At 37.4% G+C, this 23,243-nt stretch overlaps 1 protein-coding gene across 1 annotated transcript; it reads right to left on the bottom strand.

The window, feature by feature from the left end:
- Positions 1-14,708: 14,708 nt before the first annotated feature.
- serpinf1 (serpin peptidase inhibitor, clade F (alpha-2 antiplasmin, pigment epithelium derived factor), member 1) lies at positions 14,709-22,643 on the bottom strand. The gene is made up of 8 exons (XM_066646517.1): positions 22,552-22,643; positions 21,047-21,130; positions 20,619-20,808; positions 18,920-19,075; positions 18,194-18,397; positions 17,284-17,423; positions 15,877-16,087; positions 14,709-15,309 (listed from the first exon to the last, which is right to left on the bottom strand). The coding sequence occupies exons 2-8, from the start codon at positions 21,110-21,112 to the stop codon at positions 15,044-15,046; spliced, it is 1,233 nt and encodes a 410-aa protein (XP_066502614.1). The 5' UTR covers positions 21,113-21,130; positions 22,552-22,643; the 3' UTR covers positions 14,709-15,043.
- Between the last annotated feature and the right edge of the window lie 600 nt (positions 22,644-23,243).

Here is a 23,243-nt window from a genome sequence, read left to right on the forward strand (position 1 = left end):
TTCTGGACAAATGGTCTAAAATTCCCACGACTACACTCCTAAACCATGTGGAAAGAGTGGAAGCTGTTATAGCTGCAAAGGGTGGGGCGACATCATATTAAACCCTAAGGATTAGAAATGGGACATCACTCCAGTGCAAAGGCAGATGAGTTAATACTTTGTATAATTATGCTTTGCAGAATACACCCAATAAATTCTTTGATGTTGTTATAGTTGTTGTTGAGCCCAGTATAAGCAGCTGGGCCATTTCACAAATGGAATACAATTTTTGTATAATTTGTGGCCATTTTTGCAACAAAATTATTTCAACAATTATTATGCAACAAAGTATTTCCTCTTAAAATACACATATGAATCAAATATTTATTATTGTATGTGACACAAAAGAGGATTGACAAGAAAGGAAAAAGAGACAGATTTGAAGGGCAAATTAAAAAAAAATTTTTTTTTACATATATCTTCTGAGATACTGAATTTGAGGTCTTCAATAGTTGTTAGTTATAATCATGAAATAAAAAAAAAATAAACACTTGAAATATATCAGTCTGTGTGTAATGAATGAGTATAATTTACAAGTTTCACTTTTTGAATGGAATTACTGAAAAAAATCAACTTTTTCATGATATTCTAATTTTATGACCAGCACCTGTACATATATATATATATAGAATATAACAGCCATGTTTGAACATTTTTATGATCTATTAAATATATCTTACTTCAAAACCCAATTAAGTAAATAAATACTAAAATATAATTAGGCACAGCTATCTTTTGTAGCACCTCTAACATGCTAGGCTTACTCATGGTGACAAAGAGAAGCAGGAAGTGCATTCTTCAGAGCTGAAGTACAGAGTTGGAAACTTTGGCCACTTTAAACTTCAGCTGCACATTATTGAGTTCAGCAGCCTGTCTGCATCTTATTTATGCACAGTGTGTGCTAATACTACTGCCTAAAAGGAGACATACGTCATAGTAATATCCTTCATTTCAGAAGAAATATTCAATGAGCAGTTTCCATTACTGTGTCATATTTTCTGCCACATTCCAGAAACTGTGCTCTAAAATTAGTAGCAAACACTAGTGTTGGGTTATCTTTTATTGAAATGGGAGAAAGAGAGAAGACCTTCAGTAATGCTTCCAGGAAAACATGCCAGATGGTGAAAATCACTTCTCTATTTTACTTTTTTGAGAGAGATTCATTCCTTCATTACACAAAAACTTCCCATTTGTCTTGCACTTTAAGACTTTGGGAACTACAAAACTTTCTCTAAACATAGTTTAAACATCCTTTAATGAAGGCATACCAAAATCTAAGGCAATACTGAGTCTAAGCTGCATACTTTTGCTAACCACAAACTGATGGTATTTATTTCCATGTGTGCCTACATAATAACAAATCTATGAAAACAATGGAACTCCTTCTGATATCAGGGTAATTGTATATTCTCTCCTCTTTCTGTGGTATCCAACTGAGTAGAAATAAAATCACGTCATTAGTTATTTAAACCATCTGTGGGAATTTAAACTGAATGGGTGGGAAGTACATAGTTAGCAAATGTGAAAATTCTGTTGGCAGCTGTGAACTGCTGCTAATGGCACTTACTGACATTGGGCTAGTGTACCAGAGAGGGTTTAGTTCTAGTCATGACCTGGATTTCTTTCACAATATATAAACTCTATATTCAGAATGATGTGAAGTGTGGGAGTTGGCCAATGTGCATGGTGAAATATATCTTAGATTTACTATACGTGAGTCCAAAAACAAACAAAAAATCGCTAAAATTTGTTATAGGTAAGCAAGTAGTGTTGCTGCCACACAGTCCTGTGGTTGTGTGTTCAAACCCCACCTCAGGTCACTGTCTGTGAGGAGTTCTCCCTGTGCCTCTGTGGGTTTCCTCTGGGTGCTGCAGGTTCCTCCCACCATCCAGAATCTCATTTTGACTGGTGGATTGGCTGTGCAGAGGGTATTGGGAGTGAGTATAGTAACCTGTGATGGACTGGTGCCCCATCTAGGGTGTTTTCCTGCCTTGTGCCCAATGATTCTGGGCAAGCTCTGGACCCACCATAACCCTGAACAGGATGAAGTTGTTACAGAAAATGAATGAATGAATGAACTAACCAACCAACCAACCAAAACATTAAAACATTTTTAAAGAGGAATATCAAATGGGTTGACAACTGCTTCATAAATAGAAAGTGAAAGTAACAAGCTCCATCACAATCCTAGAACAAAAGTGTTCTGTTCTGGTCACTCCATAATTTTTTTCCCCCAAAGTTCCCAGAGGAGAAACAGATAGAGAGAAAAGGGACTGATTCTAGGAAGATATATTAAATATACTCAGTATATTGGGCTAAAGGTCAGAGTGAGCTCATTGCCATCTGAATTAGGGAATAATCCCCAAACCCTTGAGATCTTTAAATTAATCTTTGGCAATGCTTAACAGAAAATAACTGTGCATTCTATTCAGTTTACTTAACATCAAGAAGGCTGGGTTATGTGGCAGGTTTATAAGCATTAAAGGTGTTTTTAAAAAATGTAATGCAATTTCACAGTCATTGGTTTAATCTGTTTCTGAAAAAGGTTGAGCTCTTTTGCAGAATGTCAGTAAAAACAGAATGCAATGAGATATTTTTTTTACATAAAATAAAAGCATAAAATTTCAAATGTTTAAATTTCTAAATAAAAATCACAAAATTGTAGTGGTGCTGGTCTCTGTAAAGGGCTCAGGGGCTCACTTGGGGGCTCCAATCACGCTACAGACAACACATTCATTATTTTGAGGTTTTATGTCATAATGTAGGGGTTTGGACTTGAAGGGGAGAGTCTTCATTTATTTTTATATTTGAGTATACCTGCTTGATGTGTAGCGACATGTGTTTGTTATTTGGGGGCTCACTGCCTGGCAGAAGGGTTTCTGCAAGCATGTGTTTCCCCTAAATATCATAACTCAGCAAGCCCCAATACTGCACATTCACTTGAGGCTTTCTGCCATTTTGAAAATTTAAGAACAGAAACACAGGTTGCTTTTGATGTTATGACTGTGTCTGAATCTCTGCCGTCAACAAGGTTTAAAAACCAATTATTAGGTTATTTATTTGAAAATGCCTGTGCATTTTAGAATGCATATTAAGATTCTCTTATTTGTTTTTAAATCTTTAAATAGACTTGCCCCACCTTAACTTGCTGATCTCCTACATCCCCACGTCTCTGCTTGGTGCCTCAGGTCAGCTGATCTTCTGCTCCTGGAGGTGCCAATGTCGAAAAGTAAGCTGAGAGGGGATAGAACCTTTTCAATTGCTGATGTGCTCTATAAATAAAGTTGAGTTGAGTTAACTAGGAACAGTTCAGAAACATCTGCATATACAGCGTCCTCCATAATTATTGGTGCCCCTGGTTAAGAAGTGTTCTTTGGGTTCTAATAAATTCTTTTTTTTTAATAAACAATAAAAAAAATGTATTATTGGCGCTCCTGGTGTTAGTACTTTGTACAACCTCCTTTTGCCAACAAGACAGCACTTAATCTTCTCCTATAACTCTTCACAAGATGGGAGAATACAGAAAGAGGGATCTGCGACCATTGCTCTTTGCACAACCTCTCTAAACCTCACCTATGCGCTCTCCTCCTCAGCTCATCCCACAGGTTTTCTATTCTGTTGAGGTCTGGAGACTGAGATGGCCATGAGAGGAGCTTGATTTTGTGCCTTGTGAACCATTTTTGAGTAGATTTGGCCACATATTTAGGGTCATTATCTTGCTGAAAGACCCAGTGACGACCCATCTTCAGCTTTCAGGCAGAGGCCCCCAGATTCTGATTCAAAATGTCCTGATATTTCAAAGAGTTCATGATCCCATGTATCCTTACAAGGTTCCCAGATCATTTGGAGGAGAAACAGGCCCACAGCATCACCGATCCTCCCCATACTTAACAGTGGGCATGAGGCGTGCTCATCCTTGGTGTTATGCCAGACCCACGTAGAGTGTTTGTTGCGAAAAAACACAATCTTGGTCTCATCTGACCAAATCACCCGGTCCCAGTTAAATCCCAGTACCTCTTGGCAAACTCCACCCATTTACCCTTATGAGTATAACTCAGAAAAGGCTTTCTCCGTGCATGCCTCCCAAACAGCTTGTTGGCATGTAGATAGCGCTTGATGGTTGTTTGGGAGAACCTCGTAACCCCAAGATGCTACCATTTGATTCAGTTCTCTTACAATGAGCTTTGGTGATCTTTTTACTTCTCTTACCATCCTTCTCACTGTGTGTTTTTTTTTTCTGTGTGGCTATTTTCTTGTAGCCATTGCCTGATTTATGAAGGTCGACACACATCTGCCTTAGTTGAATAGTGTGTTCTCTTGTCTTTCCCATGTTTAAGAGTGAGTAAGAGAAATAGGCCTCTGTGTAACACCATATTTATACCCCAGGGAAACAGGAAGTGATGAATTACTAACTAAAGGTTCATAGATACTTTGATCCACTTTATACACTACAGCAGAAATGACATAAATGGTTCAAATACATTTATTTCCAAGAAATTGTTAAGGGTGCCAATAATTGTGGAACAGGTCATTTTATGGGAAATAATCGTTTTGGGTTTTTTTTACTTGAGCTGAAGGTTGCTTTTTTCAACATTTTTTCAGAGTGAGATTACTTATTTTAAGGCTTTTAATACATTTTAACTAGGGGTGGCGATAATTATTATCGTTACACTTATATAGCGCCTTTCTAGATACCCAAGGACGCTTCACAATCTACACTGCTCAGAACGCTCAATTCACACACACACACTGGCGAGAAGTGGCAGCCAAACACGCACAGTGTACTCTCGACCGATGCAGTCCACCTGGAGGACTGCATCGGGCACTAGGATTTCACCCAGGACAGAGTGCCAATCCATATCTGGGCACACACACATTCACTCACAAACCAGGACAGTTATTACAGAAGCCAATTCACCTACCCTCCATGTTTTTGGACTGTGGGAGGAAACCCACGCAGACACGGGGAGAACATGGAAACTCCACCCAGATGGGACTTGAACCCAAGATCCCAGTGCTGGGAGGCAAACGTGCTAACCACCAAGCCACCGTGCCACGGTGGTTCCCCGCGGAGGGGAGTCTTTTAGAAATAAGTGTAAACATGGAGATTTAATTTTGTATGTTGCCTAGTAGTAGAATTTAAAACATACATACATTTTTATATTTATTGTAATTAATTTCTCTCATGTGACCAAAAAATATCATAATTATCTGCTTTTATAATTACTCTCTTATGTGCTACACATACCCCTTGTCCCATTTCTTGCCCTAAGGCCTTCCTGGAAGTGTGCACTTTGATGACGTTTGATGATGTTGCCAAGAGGGGCTTGAAGGTTCAATGTCTTTCCAGCAAGTTCACCACAGCTTTTCTTTAAAACTTTACACAAAATGTACAGATTAATGCCACAACACCAGAGAGTGAGTTGCTCAGTATGTTTATTAAAAGTCTGTGACCTCCATAGAGCACCCTTTGCTAATCAGACTTTTACACAGAAATGTAAATATTTGTGCATAAACATTGTTTCCAGCAATGTCCTGTTCTTCTGCCAAGTATATATTACTTCTGTTTGATAAAATATAAAGGAACTTGCGTTTAGTAATGTTAAATTAACACTGTTAATGCAAACTGAGGTGGCACAGTGGCACAGCAGGTAGTGTCGCAGTCACACAGCTCCAGGGACCTCCTGAGGAGTTTGTTGTGTTCTCCCTGTGTCCGTATGGGTTTCCTCCCACGGTCCAAAAACAAAAACTTTGGTAGGTGGACTGGCGACTCATGAATGTATGAGTGAATGAATTATTGAATGCAAACTGAACTGTCAGATATTTATGCTTACATCACTCCAGTTAAACATTTTCAGAGGCATCTTGTTATTGGTTTCTTCGAGAAACATCCCATTGTCTGCTGCTGACTTAAGGGAGGGCTGCATAGACTGTACATAGGGGGAGGTCTGGAACACCCTTTTTGAGGAAAATAAAAGAATCGTGACCCACTATAACATTTCACAGCTGGTCATTTTCTAGCCAGCCCTGATTTGACCCTTTTCCTTGCTGTAAAGCTGTTGTGAAATGGGGCTTATGAGGAGCAGCCTAAGAACAACATGTGCTTCTTTTCCGTTAACAAAAACAATCTGCTGAGTGTGGATAACCACTCAGTCTCTACAGAACACAAGAGTGTGAAAACTTCTTCCTCTTCAATGACAGGCAAACTGTTGCACTCGATTTATCTCAATTCAAATGACAGACTTTGGGCTATTTCACCTTATATGGATAAAGGAGAAAACTGATACATACTGGGAATGCTCTGGGGTCTAGAAAACTGCAAACACTCACATCTGTCATACTACACTACATGTTTAAAAATATACATATACGGCCCTTATAATTAGAAGAATGGGAAATTCGGAAGCAGCTGCACATGAGGCTATGGAGTACTGTACTGCCTTTACTGGATTGGGAGAGAACCATCTCAACTCATCATTTCAACTTTGGCTTGAAATGGAATTAATGACTGACCTTACTAATGCTTTCCTCAGGTATGCAATCAAATGGGTAAAGCAGCATTGTAATATCTGGTGTAGAGACCTCCCAAAAAATTACAAGATTTTACTGCAGCAAAGAGAGACAAAATATTGTGTGATCATGTCTACAAACTGCCATATAGTGTATGTGAATTTTTCTCACCTAGTTCCATTTGACCTCATACACCACAAAGAAAAAAATGCTGCAAGGATCAGTGCAGTGTTCTTTTTTCCTCTAGCAGTCTAAAAATGATCAGTGGCATATTTGAGTTCACACCCAGTGGCTTATCTAAGCAAAATAAGCAAAACCGGTCGTAGATAAGTCTGAGCCACTCCACTACACTAATCAACACAGAACATCAGCAGTTAGAAACTTTCTCCCACACAGCGTTTAACTGACAAAATAAATTGAAAGAAAACTCATTCAAATCACTCTTGAAACTCACTCACTATGATGTTCATGTAATGTTACGATAATGATAGGAAATGAGGAGTCATGTTTACATAAACAACTAGTAAAGCTACACTGTCTTCTAAATTTTAATATGCACTTTAAGTTCAACTTCAACCTGCTCAGGTTGTGGTGGGTCTGGAGCCTACCTAGAATCACTGGGTGGAAGGCAGGAATTCTCCCAGGACAGGGCACCTGTCCATCTCATGACATCACAAACTCACTCAAACACTCACACCTATGGACAGTTTTGAACAGCCATTCCTCCTATCAACATGTGATAGGGACCCGAGGTGAGACTTTAACCCAGGACCCCATAGAGCTGTTTGTCAGTGACACAACTTGCAGCAATGTTGTCCCTCCTTTGACATGGACATGTTAATACAAAAATATATGAATGCTTTTAGATTAACCAAAGAATGCTTGTTTATACAAAATATAATAAACTCCATGTCTTTAAAACAGCCTTTGAGCAAACATGCCATGTATTTGTTTAATTTTGTCTTAATTTAAGTGCATTTTTAGTTATCAATTTATTTGTATCTTAAAGAACAAGATGAATGAAACATGTAGATGTTTTTCTTGTAAGGTCTTTAAATAGCTGTTTTTTAATGTGTTGGATATGTTTTGTTTAATGTCATATATGTTGTATTTGATGTATTTGGAGTCTATGGCTGCTGTCTCTGCTAGGTCTTTAAAGATTATCTGTTGGACTTCCTGGTGACCTATAGGGAACAACAAATGTACAACCCATTTGCTGTTTTAAAAGTTCAGGACACATGGTCCCTATCACTGCCACTCTGCACGATTCTGGCTTGGTGGGTTTCTCTTGGTGAGTGTATTCTTTTCAACAACTGCATTGTTTGTTTGTTTGTTTGTTTTCAACAAGTGAATTATGCTGAAATTCAAAATCTGTGAAATGTCCAACTCAAGGGAATAGCTCCCATTCTATGACTTTCTTACAGATTGAAAATACAGAAATGCTTAACATGTTTAAACAATGCATTGTTTAAAATGCTGCTGCACACAGGAAATGTTTGGACAGTCAGTCTGGCGCAATCCTTAAAAGCCTTGTAAGTTTGATGGAACACATTACGCATAGCCCATCTTTTGGCGCCAGTTGGTGGTCTTGGTCGGTATTACACCCAGAGCCTGGGAAGATGATAAAGTTGATTTATTTCAGTAATTCCATTCAAAAAGTGAAACTTATATTATACTCATTCATTACACACAGACTGATATATTTCAAGTGTTTATTCCCTTAATTTGATGATTATAACTGACCCCAATTCAGTGCCTTAGTATTCAGAAACTACACAACAAATTCTCGTGTTAAATTAGCACTATTAGTGTTAAATTAATGCTGTTAGTGTAATAATTGAACACTCACATTGTCTAATCTAATGTAACAAGTGAACAAGTTAGTGCAGGCTCCTAAAAAGATACAGGGCATACAGTGCAGTGCAGCAGGTTGTGTTTATGTCTGATTAGATACAGACAAGTCAGAAAGCCTGAGTTCACTGTTAAAGGGTGTGGGGGTGTATGATAAAACGTTTTAGCAGCAAACACTTTTGTTTGTCAGTCAAGACATCAAAGACACAGAGATATTCAGGGAATCTTCATGGGCTCTGTATAATTTCTTCATATATACTGAACTGCTAGTTCGTACTGTATATGTCTTTGTTTATTTCAGACTCAATTGGTATTCATCATTAATCAATATCTCTGTCATTTAATTCTACTGCTCAATATTCCATGCTTCAGATTCAATGTCAACCCAGTCTCCTTCAGTACAACAATATCCAGAATATCTCTGTCTTTGATGTCTTGACTGACACACAGGAGTGTTTGCTGCTTTTTGTCATACACACACACGCACACGCAGACACACACACACACACACACACACACACACACACATACACACACCTTTTAACAGTGAGCACAGGCTTTCTGACCAGTCTGTATCTAATCAAACACAACCTGCTGCATGCCCTGTATCTTTTTAGGAGCCTGCACTAACTTGTTCACTTGTTACATTAGATTAGTTCTTCTGTGGGAGGTAAGATGGGCTGTCCTTCACTTCACCATGTGTATCACTGACTCTGTTGCCAGTTAATGGTTGCTCCTTCTTGGTTCACTTTTGGTAACACTGCACATTGGCAAAACCACAAAAACCTGCTGTTAAATTTGACTATTGGCAGTCATTCACTTGCCCATGTTTCCTGCTTTTAATACTTCTACTTAAAATACAAACTGTTTACATGCTGCCTAATCCTGTATATCCCACGCCTCCAAAAGATCCTTTGTAGTAACATAAGGTTATTCAGGACTGTCACTAGAGATATGATAAATAATTATTTTTGGTCTAAATATACCTTGCCAGGAAAGTTATGAAAAATTATTATTGACAGTATAGATATTCAGATCTGTCACTGAGCCAGATTTGAGTCAATGTGTACTTATAAATAATGTACTATACAATAATGTGTTATTCAATTTGTCAATGTATACAATGAAATGTGTCTTCCACATTTAACCCATCTGTGGCAGTGCTCTAGGACTGTGAACACACTCCCTGAGCGTCGGGCAGCCATCCCAGGGAGTGTTTGGGGGTTCAGTGCCTTGCTCAAGGGCACTTCAGTGGATGTTCCTGCTGGTCCTGGGGATTGAACCGGCAACCTTCCGATACCAAGCCCAGTCCTTTAACCTTATTATACATCAGTGAACTGGCAGACTCTCTGGATTACGAGGATATAAGCCATTATACCTTACAATGACTAAGGAATTAAAGCTGAAAGAAAAAAGTTTTTTCCAAACTTTAGATAAACTATCAAAAGAAAATAAAAAGAGTTACCAGATTATGTTCTTGATAAATTCTTCAGTAAGGTCATTGGCATTGCTCTTAAAACTTCTGCTGTACAGTGCAACCTTATCACAAGTGAATAGTTTAGTCATGAATAAAGAAGGAATAAAAAGCCACAGGCACCCTTTCACACTGATTACTTGTAGGTCAAAAACTGCAATATAACTTTGTGTTTTATCTGCCCCAAATGGCTTGGGTAGACTGGAACAATGCTTTATATGAACTGATACAAAGTAATATTTAATAAAACTGTTTTTTACTTTGCAGGTGGAGCTTACAGAGACCCTCTAAAAAGTTTAGATTTTGAACTTCATTTAAATGTGATGATGATGGTAATAATAAACATTTTATATTCATTAAGCTTGCACTGATTTTGTCATTGTCCTATCAGTTGAGTTTTGTCATTACTGAATTAGACCACCATAGCAAATCAAAGTGATTTGGAGAAAGGTTTTTTTGTTTTGTTTTGTTTTGTTTTTTAACAAAAGGGAATATTAAAATGGGGATTAAAATAACTACATACTGAGAAAATTAATGAAATGTTAAAAGGATCAGCCTTGCACCCAGTGATTCCGGGTAGGCTCCGGACCCACCATGACCCAGAAATGGTTAAGCGGTTACAGACCATGAATGAATGAACTAAATAATTAAAAGGACCATCATTTTGACCTTGCACTGTTGACTGTTCCTTGTATCTGACACAAGGTGTGAAAAAACAAAACCACTGCTCCAGTGCCATGCACAAAAGATGTTATAGTGTATACATTCTACTACCTTGCAATGAGTGAATAAGAAAGAACAAGAAAACTGGAACTATACACCTTTAAAGAACATTGAATTGTCAGTGTAAACAATGTTGAAGTAATATTCAGGGGAAAGATGTTCTGGAAACATTAAGAAAAATTTACTTTTTTGACTTTCAGGGATCATTTCCAAAGCAGATTAAAGAAAAACCTTCTGATGAGAAAAAAACGGGACATTCCACTGGAACGTTCCCAACAACTAAAATAGAACATTATGATAACATTCTAAGAACATAATTTTGCAAGGATCTAAAAACGTTCTAAGGCAACTTTTCTAGAATGTAAAATTTTTGGTGTAAATAATGTTGTAAGTTCCCAGAACATTTTTGTAACTTATAAAAAACGTTCTGAGAATGTTAAAAAAACTGGACAAATTCACAATACATTAATGTTTAGGTATGACAACTTCCATGAGCGTTTTTATCCTTGTATATTGTTCTGTACTTTATGTTGGTATTAAAAAGTTAAATAAATAAATTAATTAATAATAATAATAATAATAATAATAATAATAATAATACAAATTTTAAAAATCATATCAGATAATCTGTCCCCAATATGGGGCCCATGCCAAGTAGGCTAGTCAGTAAGACAATGTGTCATTATTAACTGCTAATTTATTATATTGATTTGGGCTTAAAATTAACAAGATATCAGTGTAGTCACATGTGGGATGTGCTGAAAAAAAACTCTGAACCATAAGGACCTAACATACAATGTAATAAATTGTATTTAATACATAGCTTCATAAATATAATTATTATTTAATTATTTAAATTATATATTTATTTCATGCAAGATGTAATATAACAGAAGTATCTGACACTTTAATTAGTTTTTTTATTTATTTCTTAACCTGTAGTCACTATTTAAGCCTGAATTCATCATTTTCACTGCACTGTCTCAGTGTTTGATAACAGTTCTTTTATTCTTACCTCACTGACCTCATTTACAACTAGAATTATATACATATAACTACACATTGTTGTGAACTATTATTTTAGCATTAGCTAATATGAACTATATGTTTTCAATTAAAATAATGACAACAAAGAAGAAAAAACAAAAGAATAAAAAATAAACTAAAAGCACTGAATCAGCTGACTAATAAAACACCTGCATGAAATAAAATTACAATTAATCCATCATTTATGAGCTGTTCTGCAGTAATTATCTAATTCAATTTCTGATTTTGAGAGTCAGGTGATGGAAGAGAGAGCAAAGAACTATTATGGTGTATTTTTGTTAATTTTCCAAACACTTAATAAGGTACAGAATAAATATGTCGCTGTTCTTATTCATTTGGAAACAAATAGTTTTTTTTTTTGTCAGTAAATCATAATGTGTGCTTATTTGGAACACACATTGGCTTAAATGGTGCCACAGTACCAATTAAGCCCATGCTATACATTTGACAGATTTAATATGGATAAAATATCTATATGTCATATTCTTAAATGTACATTAATTTAATGCACACATTTTCAAATGAGAGATTAATTTAGCATTTTCCTAACAGATATCCATAAATCAGGACAATATATATTAAATATACCTGAAAGTTTCTGGTGGGCTTAATGGGTACACTTATCATATCATTTAAAATGTATGTTCTTTAAAAAATGTATAATAAAAATGGACTGGTGTAAAAAGGCTTGCATTCGTTCATTGTTCCACACACAAGCCACAGGTCTGTAAGGAATTTTTTACAGCCAAATAAAACATTCCTGAGGCGCCTGAAATCTTCCCAGAATAGAGTCACAGGCTACCGGTTTACTTTGGTCAGATTCCTAAGTGAAGAAGGTCCCACTGTATATTTACTTTGAAGGATAACACCCGAAGGAAGCTATACTTTAGGACACAAAATAAGACTCACCGTGGAAATTCTCAGTCACTGTTATATTATCAATGACAGCCAGACTTAATGACTTTTGAGATCTGTTCAAGTGAAGCAGATGTGTAAAAAGAAACTATATTTCTTAATGCTTGACTCTCACTTCTGTTATTTCCTCAAACTACATGCATATGGAAATGTTTGTGTACCCTTGGGCCAATGTAATATTCAGCTGATTTTTAAAGCAATTCTTCAAGTGTTAGTGGACCATCATGGCCTTACCATAGATCAGTGTCAAACCAATTCATTTCAGATTGGACCAGCAGAGTTCATATTCTGTGTATGGTTACCAGTCGGGTTTATGTTTGATTACCTTAAAATAATGAAAAGAAATAATATATAAACAGCAAATGCAAACATGTAGTAAATTAACATTTTATTAGAAGCACTTGCAGTTTGCATGCCACTTGTTTTATCCATTTGCCAAAAGCTAAGATAACATTAATAAACATTAATTAATAAACTTAGTTTTTTGAGGGGGTGATACCCAAGGTGCGGCGGCACGGTGGCAGTCACACAGCTCCAGGGGCCTGGAGGTTGTGGGTTCGATTCCCGCTCCGGGTGACTGTCTGTGAGGAGTTGGTGTGTTCTCCCCGTGTCCGCGTGGGTTTCATCCGGGTGCTCCGGTTTCCTCCCACAGTCCAAAAACACATGCTGGTAGGTGGATTGGCAACTCAAAAGTGTGTGTGTGTGTGAAGGACTGGCGCCCCCTCCAGGGTGTATTCCCGCCTTGCGCCCAATGATTCCAGGTAGGCTCTGGACCCACCACGACCCTGAACTGGATAAGCGGTTACAGATAATGAATGATTAATGGTACTGAATATCACCTAGCAATAATTGTAAGATTTTAATAAACAAAAGAGATTGAGACTGGATTTTGAATAAGTATAGGCTGCACAGAATTAAAGCAACAGAGCTTCAGAAATACTTCAGAAGTACTTATATAATAATAACCTAATAATAGAAAAATATATATTTTTAGGTTTTTTACATTTTCTAGTCTCTTTGTTTTTAATGAGACCTATTTATTACAAACATGTCAGAAGATTGTTCTCAAGCTGTTGTATTTCCTTTACAGTGCAGCCAAGGTCTGAATCAATGCCCATCTTCACTGTATAATACTGTTGCTGCAGCACTGCAATCAGAGCTGGTGCCTCTCCATCCAGGTGGAACTCAGTTGGATAAATGACCCTCCCAGATCCTTAAAGCCACAAAGGCATATGTACTGCTGATTTCTTTGTTTTCCTGCTGAGCTCAGAGTCCCAAACTGAGGCAATGCAAACAAGACAACCCCCCCCCCCATCATGATTGTGTGCAGAGGCAGCATTAGCCACAGTAAAACCAAAGGAAACAAATCACCTGCTCCTATAAACTTTATGTACCTTCCCTGAAATATTTTATATGGACACACAAAATGCACAAAAATAATAAAAAAAAATAATGAACAATTTTAACAATTTCAAACAATTTTAGTATTCTCAACATACAATTTCAGATGACTCCTGTTGGTAAATATACAAATAGGTCTGCCAACCTCTGCAATAAGTTTTCCATTATCATACACTTTAGATTATATTTCATTTAAAATGATAAAGAGAGCATTGAAATACAATTTCAAAGAATTCTAATATACAAAATCTGAAAAAGTGGGTATGCCAACATATGGCATAAAGAAGGGAGAGTTATGAGCATTGAGGTTTTATACCACATAATGCATATAGAACAAAAAAAAGAGGAATAAATCTGCTCTCTGTTTTTTCTGTGGGAAATGATAACCTGTCTTTATTTAAAGGACCAATATAAATCACATTTCTAGTATATGGAAAATAAACTTAAAAAAACGTATGATTTAGGATCCAAAGTTTTTGTGATGCTATGAAAATCCATTAGTTTTTATGCATTCATATATGTTTATAAATGAATAAATGTAAATAGCTTATCTCCATATATATTTTTAGCTGCACTCATCCATGCTGAGGATATTCAGTTATTTCAGCTTGGATGGAGTTTGTAATGAGATACAATTGCAACAGCCAATAAAAACAGAGGTTAATTACATAACAAAAAGAGACCATTTATTTGTAAGAAAAGACAGGGTAGAAGTGTAAAAATATATATTCATGTTTTTAAAACAAATACAAATGTATTTAAGTGGACATAAAGCTAAAATAAAAATACAGAAAAATGTAAGATATGGGTCTTTAAAGAATACAGACACAGTTGTATGCTGTTTTGCATAGGAAAATTTGTTTATTTTTATTAAAATGTTCATATATACATATGTGAATGTGCTTAGAAGTTAGAGGACATGGCAGTTTTCATTTACTCAAATTGAGGTCATACATTTTGCTGTTTTATTCTATGTTGACATATTTCTTTCATAATGTTCTTTCTTAAAGCCAATGTTAAAATACAGAAGCTTGTAACTGTTGTATATCAGCACTTATATGTGTGTGTGTGTGTGTGCTGCTCTCATACACTTGCCAGATGACGGGGGTTTAGGATCTTTCCAATGAAGAGAAGTGCACCAGAAGTCTCGTCTCGAATCAGGAAGAGGAAGGGACGGTCCACGTTGTAAGAAAGGGCCAAAGACTGAACACTGCCAGATGGAGTGGTGCTGGCATACTTTGTGCCCTCTGGAGCCGTTTCCAAGACTGCTTTGTGGCGCACAGCGCTTAGTTTAGCTGCTTGAGTTGTGATTTTGATCAGATCTGTGTTCTCCAGCCATTCAGAGAGCCCTTGGAGTAAAAGAAATTTATGCATAACAACACATGATGTATAAAAAATGTGGAGAGAGAAGGACAGCGTTGAACTAAACAGGTACAAAAAAAATCTAACAGAAACAATGAACCCATTTCTTTTCATATCAAGCAAAAATACATTTTGCAATCTTTGCCGATTGTACTATCTTTGTTTTTCACAAAACAGTTTAATCTTTGCTTCTGTTCAATCAATCATGTCTGTAAATAAAGTTGTGTGGAGTTTGTAATTTGCTTTAAAATAATTGACTAAAAAAATACCATATATAACTATTATAAATGTTGCTGTAGAAATGATCTCATAAATTACAGTTTAAAAAGCTAAATCAGTATGTTTTTATAACCTGTCACATGATTGTACCACATTAAATAAAGCTGTTTTGTGGACCTCTGTATGCTCTTTGGGTTATGGAACAGCATGTGGCTGAAGGGATGGGCATGGCTGTATAAGGAGTACTGTTTAGGATCTGAGATGCTGCTGCTCCAGTGTGACCCCTGGTGGCAAAATTTCAGAAAACGTCAGTGAAATTTTTAAGCCTGTCTTACCCAGATCGGAGAGAAGGCCCAGCAGGTCAGTGCTGTAGCTGAGTTTGAGCACAGGGAGGGTAAGGTGCACATGGACTTGGTGTAGAGTGTTGGCCAGGTCCTGAACAAACTCTGCAGTTAAAGCCTCCTCAATCAGAGTGAAGTTCTGAGTCACCTCGTCAGGCAGGAAGAAGTACATGCTAACACTATCCTCCATGGGAACCTGTGCTATCTGAAGACAACAGAGTGGGGAGGGAGATTTTACAGATTTTTATTGTAGGCTATTAAGCAGTACATGAAGCTTTGCTCTTTTAGCATGATTAATAGCCTAACAGCTGACCCTGTGTGAAAAAGTGATTTTCTCACATAGTTCCACAATCCATCAGCTGACCAAATGTAACCACATATTAAAAAAAAACAATAATAAAATAAATCTATTGATATTAGGGCATTGGAGGGACCTGGAGGTTGTGGGCTCATGTCCCGCTTTGGGTGTTTGTGAGGAGTGTGGTGTGTTCTCCCTGTTTACTCCGGGTGCTCCGGTTTCCTCCCACGGTCCAAAACACACATTGGTAGGTGGATTGGTGACCAAAACAAAGTTTCCCTAGGTGTGAGTGAATGAGTGAGTGTGTCTTGTCCTGTGAAAGACTGGTGCCACCTCCACGTTGTGTTCCTGCTTTGTGTCCAGTGATTCTGTGTAGGCCCCGGACCCCCCGCGACCCTGAACTAGATAAGAGGTTACAGAGAATGAATGAATGAATGAATGAATGAATGAATGAATGAATCTACTGATATCTATGAAAGTACTGGCCACTGATCCCTACATTAGAAGGAGAGTGGAAATGTGGGAAGGAGGCATAAATACACCAATATAAAAAGGCCAATATGTGTGTTCATACTGATCATATGTTGTTCATATGGTATCAATATAATATCACTGAAAATACTATTGTGGGAGTTTTAAATTAGTCACGCCCTTCAATTTTTGAATAATGTGAACCTTTCTTTTAAGGTTTCCATTTATTTGCCAATTGGGGGCAATTTCAGAAGCTCTTAGGAGCAATACACTGTGGACCCCTGATTACGGGTGATATTGTATTGCTCTTTAGACAGGTACAATTGAATAAATGTAAAATACACTGCACACTGAAAGGAAAACAAGTGGGTAATGCTATACAAAGATAATAAAAACACTGTGTCCCAGAACGCAGAATCCAAAGTCATTTAGTGCATTTAAAACTCTTTTTAACAAGATTGTATTAAAATGTGTGCATATATTTATTGTAGTATATTAAATAAACTTTTTTTTTATTTCTGTACATTACTTTACATTTAATAGTCTACATTTATTTGTGTTTTTGTATGATACTTAATTAAAACAAAGCCAAAAGCTGGTTCACAAGCTGTAAAACATGTATATATTTTTACCGTGCAGCCAAGGTCTGAATCAATGCCCATCTTCACTGGATAATGCTCTTGCTGCATCACTGAAATACGAGCTGGTGCCTCTCCATCCAACTGGAACTCATCCATTTTACGTGCTTGATTGAACCTGGTTACCCACTTCCCTACAATCAAACCAGGTGAAGCAGCATTACTGAAAAATCAGGACATAATGTGACATGAAATCTTAAAAGAGGACATCTCTAACCTACATTTGACAAAACAGAACTGAAGACTCAGTAACTAGTTCTATTTAATCAGCTTCTTTGAGCATTTTCATTTTAAATGCTATTTATTTGAAATGTATTTGCATCTAATTTCATTTCTGCAGGTTTTAGGTATAAAAGTTCTCATGTAACAACAAATATTTCCTAATAGCATGGTCCAGTGTGTGCTTTGGACCCACCACAGCTCTGATCAGGATTAAGTAGTTACACAAGATAAAGAAATAAATGATGGATATAATAAATGAATAAATGATAAATGAATATCCAATGATTCAAAGTATGATCAATAATGTATACAATAATGTTTCTCTGAAATAAAGCAAAAAGCTTCAAACCACTCCTATTCTTTTGCCTATAATTAAATGTTTTTATGTGAGTTTGTGTTTAGGATACTCTACACAATTTGGGAGATAACAGAAATAATGTGATAGAAGACCTGCCACAGGCTTGTGCTTTGTCTGAGGTGTGTTTCTGGCTTACACCCAGAGGTCAGGGGTAGGCTCTAGGCCCCCCACAGACCTGATCAAGAAGTGGTTACATAAAATGAATGAATTAATAAATTAATGTGACAATTAAATGTCAGGTAAATGTATTTATTTCACGTCTGCTTGCATTAAAATGAATGGTGGCAGTAGTGTGTAAATCAGTGCATATATGGGCCTGTCTACCTTTGAAATAGGCTGCTCCCACAGGCACCACTGCCACGTTACGTGGAAGAGAAGGTCCCAGAACTTGGTCCACTTTGCCACCTGTCTTCTGTTTGAACCAGTCATTGACAGCTTTCTGGTCACGGGGTCCACCCATCAGGGTCTGGGGGCGTTCTCCGTACTGCGTCTCCACGGTGTTGAGGTAATCCAGCTTGAGACGCAGTTCTACAGAGAAAAGGAATATTAAAAAATGGAGAACACACCAGACTCTTCACAAACAGTGATCCCAGTGTGTGACAGCAACACTACTTGTTGCAAGACCATGTACCTCTATTCCTCCCCCATTTCCATAATTTATATTTAAATGAATTTTTATCCATATCAAATGAATCCTGGTGAAAATTAAGACAATTTGTTTCTGAAATTTCTAAATATCTGCAATCAAATCAAATCATTAGCGGAAGTGCTCCAATTCATTCCAGGTCTTCCAAGTCTTCTCCATGGACACCTGCTGGTTATATCTCTATAATGTATGGCTACACCATACTAAAGCTTGGGAATCAGATCCCAATGCCCTGTGTGGCCAGGCATTACAGTTTTGTTCCCACACCTTAAAGTGTGGTCATGCATTATTTAATTATGTCATACAAGCATTTTTTAAGGGATGTCATATACAAGTTTCAACGCTACACAAATGTTTAACTTCCATGTCTCTTTTTCTTTTTTTACAGCCTCGTGTATACTAACTTCTTGCCAGTAGGACACGTTCCACTGAACTGAAGCCCTTGCCAGAGGCTCTAAGAGAAGCCAGCAGGTCTCGGAGGGTGTCATGGAGCTTGATGTCCTGTAGGTTGTGGTAGCGCAGGACTCGGTAGAGCTGCTTTTCTGCATGCTCTGATGCGCCTGAAAAAACACAACACCAGATGTGTTTACAGACAGAATGTCTTTATATCCATTACCTGTTGCGTAGCCAGAAGCTTAGAATAGCTCAGACATGCAGACTAATCTTACTACATAAGACATTTAAGCTGTTGTACTTAACTTGCAAGGCAGTGGTTCTTCATCTTGATACATTAATGTAGGGCCTCTCCCATAGTCCACATTTGTGGATTGTGGTTGTGTATAACCTGCGTTCACACATGCCCTGCATATGTCTCTTTTGGCTGTGTTCGGTACCATTTGTGGTCAACTGTCATCTTGAGTCAAGGCTGAGGACCTCAGACAATGCATCTCTGTGATTGGTTCAAGGAACTGTCACATGCAGTCATTTATTTTTGTTACATCTACACGCTTTAAGTCATTTCCTTATAACAGAGGAAATTTCACCACCTTTTTTGGCTTTTCACTTTGTCATTTTTCCACTGAATATTTTTTTTCTTTTTTTTAACTATAGACGTTCTGTGCAGGATAGATGACAGTTAAGTAGAATTTATTCATTCCTTGTTGCAATTTTTGCTGAATTATTTAATGTGCCACAACACAAAGGAGCGCTATAAACTCTTCAAAAAACAGAATCATTTTACAAGCTGCTGTTGTGAGTTGGAAAAAAATGAATGTGCTCTCTGCTGTAGGTTGGAGATTTTACTGTCCTAGTTCACTGGAAAATCATCTGCTGTGGTGTGCTAAACCACAAGTGCCTGTTAGCTGGCCAGCTATGCTTCTAAACAGTGAAGAGCATGCTTTATTTTCTTTTCCTCCAACACCAGTCACTAAAATTTGCTCCCCGAGAAAGGTTTTTTTTTTCTTTTAAACGTGTGTCTGTGTGCATTGTCGGGCTACGCTGGGCTGAACTGCAGAGTGCCAATAACCAATCACTCAATCCACATTCACAGATATGAGGCTCAGGTAAGCTGACGATACAACCCACCCCCATGGTAATACTGTGTTAATATTTTGAGACGGTATAATGGTATGAAAAATGTGGATACCAGCCAACCCTACTTTTAACCACAAATGAACAGGGACTAAAAAAGTACCCAGTTCCAGGTACCAAACAGAAAAGAGAGCAGAGCTGAGCTGAGAAGGTACCATGCAGTGGAAAAGCACCATTTGTCACTATGTCCATTGCTGTCTCACAAATCGCCTGCTCTCATATTTCCAAATCAAGTGCTCATAGAGGCTATACATTTGAAATATGAAAGAAACATTGAAATTCTAAAGGGATTTAGACATTTTCAAACATATTAAGACCCTAAAAATAAGAAAAAATGTAGAAATAATAATCCTTACTGTAACATCCTGCTGTACCTTTGCTTGTGCTGCTTTCTGGTTTTTTCCTCTTATCTCTTGCTGTGCAATATTGTTTCCATATTTGTTCCCTGTTGTGCATGTTTGTTTTATTTATTTAATTTTAAAGTTAGACTTCAACATCGCAAACCATGCTTGCACCAATCAATTTCTTCCAACATTCTAAGTCTGTTTTACAGTTAGAAGAGCTATGGTTTACCCATGGAGATTTGCGTGAAGGCTGCTGAGATGCTCATAGGGGACAGGAGGACACTGGTCTTGGGGTCACGGGCAGCCAGTTGACGGAAAAGATTGTAGCCAAAGTCAGAAGTGGCAGCGGCCAGTCTAGTGTTAGGGGTGGTGAAGAGGTTAACCACCTCCTCCTCTCCACCATCCTCCTCTCCATCTGTCTGTGAGATCGGTGATACAGCTTAAGATCTCTTTGTTTCAGACTCAGTTTGCTCATCAGTATAAAACACTTGTAAAAACAAATGTATAACAGCATTCATTAGAATGTGTCACTTTACCATGAATTTAAAGCATTTATTGTATGAAACTGATCACTGTATGGTTTTTTTGTTCAAACACATGGAACATATTGTATAACACTACTAATTAGTAGATTGGGAGCTTAGAGGGTGGTCTTACCTGCTGAGCAGTGGAGAGGGGAAGAAGACACCAAAGACAAAGCAGCAAGGCTGTTCTCTTCATCATGTGAACTGTAAAGAGATGCTACACACACACACACAAATATATATTGCACTGTTGACACTAAGCATCACTCTATGCACAATTAATACACAGCTCAGCAGTTTCAGCAGAAACACCCGTAGCCTCCAGACAAATGAGGCAGAAGGAAAGTGTGATTTATATAAATTCTTGATAGCATAGATATGAGATTTGCTTTTTTAATTTCATAGATGATTTCTATCTATCAATCAAATATTTATGTAATAAAAGGAAACTGCTTTTACATAAGCTTTAACGTAGTCCATGTATTTTAGGGCAACTTTTAGGTGGAGTCCCTAAAACAGTTTCCAACAGATCTCTCTCTCTCTCTCTCTCACACACACACATTCTCTCTCTCTCTCACTCGCACACACACACACACACACACACACACACACACACAGCTCTTCTTTTCTGCAGCACATCTGGTTCCCATTGAGGTTGTCTAAGAGTTTCCTACTGCGAGAACGAAGAACATCCATCACTGAAGCAGAAAAGATATTTGACTCCAACTTTTCCACACAAGCACATTCCCTCAACATCAGATTCACTTCAGTTTTTAACATAGAAAGTTTTACTGAAGGGAATGATTGAGTATTTAATTGGTCACTATTCTCTAGTACAAAATAGCATGGAATTTGCAATACACTGTGCATCAACATATGTCCATGAGGTTATAAGTAGATCAAAGGTTACAAATCAGCAAAGCCATTGAGCTGACAAAGAAAAGGTTGGCAATACTTTACTCTGAAATCTCCCAGGGCTAGGCACAGATCTGGGAAGAAGATCCCACAAGTTTTTGGCCCATTGTGTAGTTTAAAAAACCCTATAATTTAGAAAAAACCTAATTGATGCATGAGAAAATTTCATGGAAAAAACTGTGCCTGAAATCTGTTATCTTAAAAGGATAAACATGTGCACACCAGAGACGGCACAACAATACGTTTTTTCTGGTAAAAAAACAGACCCTGATCCAATATTTAGTTCTTATAAAAATAACTAAAATAAGGTATATTTTGCTTAAATCAGGCATCAGACAAACAGTACCCACAGTGAACTGTAAGTACAACACTGTTTAAACTTTTGAAATCATTAAATCTACAGAAAACTTTGATAAGTCTGACTTGTCCTCTTCGTTTTATTCTGATATGGCTTTTATTTCCTTTTTACGTTTTGTAATGTATAAATTCATTAAATTATACGCAGCAGGGTAGTCATAGCATGGCTGTTTATATAAACGAGCGAAAACTGTAATAAATGGCAAGAATCACGATAATAGTGCAGTTAAACTAGCTGTTTAATAGCGAAAGAAAACTAAATTAATAGTTCATAGTTGCTACGTTTAAACGTCAAGTAAAGACAAAATGTTAAAATCTTTGCAAATGAAGCTGTTATTTGAATTTTCTAATTGAAAATACACTTACTTTTTCCTGCTTTATCTCCACTTTTCCTTCGCCTACTCCGTGGCACTGCCGTCCTCGCCCAGTACTTTCTCTCTCTTTCTCTCTCTCTCTCTCTCTCTCTCACACACACACACACACACACACACACACACCTCTCAAACACACATTCTCTCTCTCTCTATGGGTGTGTGTGTGTCTCTCTCTCTCTCTCTCTCTCTCTCTCTCTCTCTCTCACAGACACACACACACACTATTAATGAAGTAGAGAATGGAATTCGTTTGAACTGTGTGTCTAATGAGTTTTATGAATGACAGCTTGGATTCATCTGATTCTATTCCCGGAGGTGTGTGTGTGTGTGTGTGTGTGTGTGTGTGTTTGGAGTTGGAGTTGGATGGTTGGGAGGGTGGGAATGGATTGAGGGTGGAGGTAGCAGAAAAAGAAAGAAAAGAACAGAAAGAAAATCTGCTGTAACATTCATCATTATATAACCATCTAAGGCTACGAATCCAGAATCTGTTTGAATCAAACATGGATGCCGGGTTAATTTTAACTGATCTGTTTACAAGAACGTGGAGGTCCAACTTAATTTAACATGTCCAATGGGTAGAATGTCAAGGCCTTGCTCATTTTAATTTTTGAGTCATAAGTGTTGGCCCAGGATATTATAACCTGTCTGTTAAGCTGAAACAACTGGCTCATACACTACATTGCC

Source organism: Hoplias malabaricus, chromosome 15 (genome assembly GCF_029633855.1).
Source record: "Hoplias malabaricus isolate fHopMal1 chromosome 15, fHopMal1.hap1, whole genome shotgun sequence".
Taxonomy (NCBI): domain Eukaryota; kingdom Metazoa; phylum Chordata; class Actinopteri; order Characiformes; family Erythrinidae; genus Hoplias; species Hoplias malabaricus.

Coding starts and splice junctions, on each gene's coding strand:
- serpinf1 (XM_066646517.1), bottom strand. CDS start 21,112: ATGATGAAGAGAACAGCCTTGCTGCTTTGTCTTTGGTGTCTTCTTCCC. Junction 19,076..20,618: donor CTTCACGCAAATCTCCATGG/GTAAACCATAGC, acceptor GTGTTTTTTCAG/GCGCATCAGAGCATGCAGAA. Junction 17,424..18,193: donor GGGAGCAGCCTATTTCAAAG/GTAGACAGGCCC, acceptor GTTTGATTGTAG/GGAAGTGGGTAACCAGGTTC.